This window comes from Trichomycterus rosablanca, chromosome 16, assembly GCF_030014385.1.
Source record: "Trichomycterus rosablanca isolate fTriRos1 chromosome 16, fTriRos1.hap1, whole genome shotgun sequence".
Classification (NCBI taxonomy): domain Eukaryota; kingdom Metazoa; phylum Chordata; class Actinopteri; order Siluriformes; family Trichomycteridae; genus Trichomycterus; species Trichomycterus rosablanca.
The window spans coordinates 13597772-13603771 of NC_086003.1; the positions used below are offsets into that span (position 1 = coordinate 13597772).

The window sequence follows — 6000 nt, forward strand, 5'->3', positions numbered from 1 at the left end:
CTGAATCTAATATACCGCCTGACTGTACCAGCCATGATTTTTTAAAATTCTTTAATGACAAGATAGAAAAAATACGACTTCAGAGTCAAAGTGTGTCACTTGCCAATGTTAAGTATGGACTCACTCCGAGCAGCATTGGTGATAATAGTAACGAGTTAATCCAACTAAATTCCTTTAATCCAATCTCCCAAAATGAACTAACTGTGTTGATTAAATCATCGAAGTCATCATCGTGTATACTCGATCCTGTTCCAACTCGTTTACTTAAAGATTTACTCCCAGCTATTGTAGAGCCCCTGCTTACATTAATCAATGCATCCCTTAGCCTTGGGTACGTACCTAAATTGTTTAAAAGTGCTGTTATTAAACCCCTGATTAAAAAACCTAATCTTGATCCACATGTTTTATCTAATTATAAGCCAATTTCAAACCTTCCTTTTGTCTCTAAAATATTAGAAAAAGTCGTTTCCAAACAATTATGTTCTTATTTGAATGAAAATTGTATTCATGAAAAATTTCAATCAGGATTTAGACCCAACCATAGTACTGAAACCGCATTAATTAGAGTAGTTAACGAGTTGTTAATGTCTTCTGATAATGGATGTGTCTCTTTTCTTGTTCTATTAGATCTTAGCGCAGCGTTTGATACGGTCGATCATAACATTTTACTGGATAGGCTAGAAAATACAGTAGGTGTTAAAGGACTCGCACTCTCTTGGTTTCAATCATATCTGACTGACCGCTCGCAATTTGTTTATGTAAATAATAAATGCTCGGAAAGTACAAAAGTAAAGTGTGGTGTTCCACAGGGGTCGGTACTGGGACCGCTATTATTTACACTCTATATGCTTCCACTAGGTGAAATTATTCATAAACATGGCATAAAATTTCACTGCTATGCAGATGACACACAGCTGTATATATCAGCCAAACCAAATGATACTGACACAATCAGTAAGATAGAAGATTGTGTAAACGACATAAAAATTGTTGGCTCTAAAGAGACAAGTTGTCTAACCTGGTGCTAAACCTAAACACTTTCTCTGTTACTCCCAGCTCTGATGTAAAAAACTTAGGTGTCACAATAGATTCAGATCTCTCCTTTGATACACACATTAATAATATTACTAGAGTTGCTTTCTATCATTTGCGTAATATTTCTAAAATAAGAAATATACTATCTGTTAATGACGCCGAAAAACTGATCCATGCGTTTATAACTTCTGGGTTAGATTATTGTAATGCTCTTCTAACTGGATGCTCTGGTAGATCCATAAACAAACTCCAGTTAGTTCAAAATGCAGCAGCTCGAGTGCTAACTAGAACTAAAAAATTTGATCATATCACTCCTGTTCTATCATCTCTACACTGGCTGCCAGTTAAATTCTGCATTGATTACAAAATACTTTTACTAACCTATAAAGCGCTACATGGTCTGGCTCCACAGTATCTGAGTGAACTTATTAATCACTACAACCCAGCGCGTCTACTTCGTTCACAAGATGCAGGGTTACTTATAGTTCCTAAAATTCAAAAGACCACAGCTGGTGGAAGAGCATTTTCTTGCAAAGCTCCACAACTCTGGAATAATCTTCCTGCCTCTATTCGGGATTCGGACACAGTCTCAATGTTTAAGTCTAGACTGAAAACATATTTATTTTCTCAGGCTTTTGATTAATATAGACAAAGGCGCAGAGCTTGGGGGTTCTTGGTCATAGAAACTTGTGGTGATCAGGGATGTTGGGTTGCTGTCGTTCTGCCTCTCTTGTCCGATCACTCCGGTTTGGGTAGGAGAGGTGGGCGCTGATGTTCTGTGAAAGCCTTCATGACCTTGTTACCTGCTCGCTCTCCCTTTTAGTTATGCTGTAATAATTAGGGCTGCCGGAGTCTAAAACTCTCTAAAACTGTTTTACTCAACTCGCATTGAACATTATTAACTACATTCTTTACTACATTCTTTGTTGTTTTACTCCAAAGGCATTCTGATGGAAACCTGTTTACCGCCGAGGTTAAGGATTAAAGTCGAGACTGCCGTGACCGCGATGCTGCTCCTGTCAGATGTGACGGGTCTGGAGTAATTGCACCAAGAATGACAAGAACTCACTACAGACTTTATTGAAGACTAGAGCGAATAACAACTCTATTATTATTTATTTATTTATTTATTACCAGTTATAACTTTGAGATTATTTAATTCTGTGTTTGTATGCTTTGTGTAAATCGTCTATTTATTTAAAGTATTCTCCAGACCACCCTAGAAGGATGGGCCCTGCTGAGTCTGGTTCCTCTCAAGGTTTCTTCCTGTAATTTTCAGGGAGTTTTTCCTTGCCACAGTCGCCCTCGGCTTGCTCAACAGGGGTTTTTGTATCTGTTGGTCCTGGATTTTGTAAAGTTGCTTTGAGACAATGTCTATTGTAAAAAGCGCTATATAAATAAAGTTGACTTGAAGTTGACTTGATGTGACCATTTACATTTAGATTTGCATCACTTAGCAGATGCGTTCATCCAAAGTGACTTACAATTATGACAGTATACAATCTAAGAAATTGAGGCTTAAGGGCCTTGCTGAAGAGCCCAACAGTGGCAACCTGGTAGTGGTTGGGTTAAAACCACACCCTTCTGATTAGTCAAGTCAAGTCAAATTTATTTGTATAGCGCTTTTTACAGTGGACTCAAAGCAACTTTATAGAATCCAGGACCAACAGACCCCAACAAACCTTTGTTGAGCAAGCCAAGGGTGACAGTGGCAAGGAAAAACTTACTTAAAAATACAGGAAGAAACCTTTAGAGGAACCAGACTCAGCAGGGACCCTCATCCTCTCTGGGTGGCCTGGAGGATAATTTGAATAAATAGGATTTACACAAATCATACAAACGCAGAATTAAATTGAACTAAATGTTATAACAAGAAAAAAAAAAATAATGTAAACAATTGGAATTCTTTACAATTCAGTCTAGTCTGTGAAAGTCCGTAGTGAGTGCTTGACATTTTTGGTGCAAACATGCCAGGTTTCCATCACTACTAGCAGGAGCAGCATTCTTGGCATGGCGGTCTCGACTTGCAGGATTTAACCTTGGGTGGGTAAACAGGTTTCCGTCAGAATCACCTAGGGGTAAAACAACAGTAAAATGTCAGTAGCTTTAGACTCCGACACCCCTAATTATTACAGCATAACTACAAGGGAGAGTGAGCATTTAACACGGTCATTAAGGCTTTCACAGGACATCAGCGCCCACCTCCCGCACCGTCATCAAACCTGAGTGATCGGACAAGAGAGGCAGAATGACAGCAACCCAACATCCCTGATCACCACAAGTTTCTATGACCTAGAACCCACAAGCTCTGCATTTTTGTCTATAGTCTATAGATTACTAGACTAGACTTTAACCACTAGGCTTTAACTGCTCTGACCATTTGCTGTGTATGTTTTCGTATGGCAGTATCATCAAGAGTCGCTCTCGACAGCGCAACTTCCAACTGCTTATCATTACCCATGATGAAGACTTTGTTGAACTCCTCGGTCGATCCAGCTATGTGGAGCACTTCTACAGAATCAAGAAGAACCAAGACCAGTGTTCAGAGATCGCCAGATGCAGCATCAAGACTCTTAACACCTACCTGCGCTGAGGTGTAATTATCAGCATGTCTCATGGACACTAACTAATACAGAATGTGGCTTAAAATGACAACACATAAAGCACTTTTGACAAGTTAATAAAACATGCTGCAACACTACTGACAGTTCTAATCTTATTTTTTTCTTCCCCAAATCAGCTTCTCATTCACGTTAACAGCTGGTATTTATATATAATTCCTGTTTTGCTGGTTGGATTTGTGTTCCTTTGTATTTTGTTTGGTCTCATCACAATGATTTATACTTACCAGTACAGTCCACTAATTCTCAATAGGGTTCTCTTATAGGGTTAGCTCGCCTGAGTTACATAGCTGTTTCATACACAGTCATGTTGTCATTGTTTGGAAAATGTTTTTATGCCATTATTGTTCTGATATGTTTGTGCTGATTCTATAAAAACAGCTCTCACTTCATTGTAGTGCTCTTTGCTTTTTTACCCTATCATTGTAAAGTAAAAGTTTGGCAATGTTAACAGGAAATGATCAGTAAACATTCTTATTCTTTGTACAGTTTGAAATATACACTGATCAGCCATAACATTAAAACCACCTCCTAGTTTCAGCTCCACTTACTATATAGAAGCACTTTGTGGTTCTACAATAATTGACTGTAGTCCATCTGTTTTTCTACATACCTTTTTAGCCTGCTTTCACCCTGTTCTTCAATGGTCAGGACCCCAACAGGACCACCACAAAGTAGGTATTATTTGGGTGGTTGATCATTCTCAGCACTGCAGTGACACTAACATGGTGGTGGTGTGTTAGTGTGTGTTGTGCTGGTATGAGTGGATAAGACACAGCAGCGCTGCTGGAGATTTTAAATACCGTGTCCACTCACTGTCCACTCCTACCTAGTTGGTCCACCTTGTAGATGTAAAGTCAGAGACGATCGCTCATCTATTGCTGCTGTTTGAGTTGGTCATCTAGTCCTTAATCAGTGGTCACAGGACGCTACCCACAGGGCGCTGTTGGCTGGATATTTTTGGTTGGTGGACTATTCTCAGTCCAGCAGTGACAGTGATCAGCATTGCTGTGTCTGATCCACTCATACCAGCACAACACACACTAACACACCACCACCATGTCAGTGTCACTGCAGTGCTGAGTATGATCCACCACCTAAATAATACCTACTCTGTAGTGGTCCTGTGGGGGTCCTGACCATTGAAGAACAGCATGAAAAGCATAAATAGAAACAGATGGATTACAAAGTGCTTCTATATGGTAAGTGGAGCTGATAAAATGGACAGTGTATGTAGAAACAAGGAGGTGGTATTAATGTTATGGCTGATCAGTGTATGCAGGGTAAAATTAATACATTTAAAATGTTTATTTGAAGCTAAAGCTACAAACTCCTTTACACAATTACAAAAATTAACTTAAAAGATCTACACTAATAATGATGTTGCACACATGAAGTGAATATTGAATGTGCATGGAGTGTTATTAGAACCAATAAAAGTCAAAGAACAAAAATTGAATTAATAGATACTTGCAGATTGATTTTATTTAATGTGTTCAGAAGCTATTTGAGAGAAAATGATATTCGGAATCAATTTTGTCTTTCATGCACCTACACTATATTGCGAAAAGTATTTACTCCCCCATCCAAATCATTGAATTCAGGTGTTCCAATCACTTCTATGGCCACAGGTGTATAAAACCAAACACCTAGGTGTGCAGACTGCTTCTACAAACATTTGTCAAAGAATGGGTCACTCTCAGGAGCTCAGTGAATTCCAGCGTGGTACCGTGATAGGATGCCACCTGTGCAACAAGTCCAGTCATGAAATTTCCTCACTACTAAATATTCCACAGTCAACTGTCAGTGGTATTATAACAAAGTGGAAGCGATTGGGAACGACAGCAACTCGAAGTGGTAGGCCACGTAAAATGACAGAGCGGGGTCAGCGGATGCTGAGTTGGGGAACTCTTAATGCTTCAGCATACCAAGAGATTTTGGACAATTTCATGCTCCCAACTTTGTGGGAACAGTTTGGGGATGGCCCCTTCCTGTTCCAACATGACTGCACACCAGTACACAAAGCAAGGTCCATAAAGACATGGTGATGGAAGAACTTGACTGGTCTGCACAGTCCTAACCTCAACCTGATAAAACACCTTTGGGATGAATTAGAGCGGAGACTGTGAGCCAGGCCTTCTCGTCCAACATCAGTGTCTGACCTCACAAATGCGCTTCTGGATGAATGGTCAAAAAACCCCATAAACACACTCCTAAACCTTGTGGAAAGCCTTCCCAGAAGAGTTAAAGCTGTTATAGCTGCAAAGGGTGGGCCGACATCATACACTTTATGGATTAAGAATGGGATGTCACTCAAGTTCATATGCGTGTGAAGACAGACGAC

At 39.6% G+C, this 6000-nt stretch overlaps 1 protein-coding gene across 2 annotated transcripts in view; it reads left to right on the forward strand.

The window, feature by feature from the left end:
• The window catches only part of rad50 (RAD50 homolog, double strand break repair protein), a 56273-nt gene extending 52225 nt beyond the window's left edge, over positions 1–4048 (forward strand). For both annotated transcript variants that reach the window (XM_063011631.1, XM_063011632.1), the window contains exon 26: positions 3442–4048. In XM_063011631.1, the coding sequence (XP_062867701.1) occupies positions 3442–3628 (187 nt within the window). In that variant the 3' untranslated portion in view covers positions 3629–4048. The remainder of the gene's footprint in view (positions 1–3441) is intronic.
• The last annotated feature ends 1952 nt before the right edge of the window (positions 4049–6000 follow it).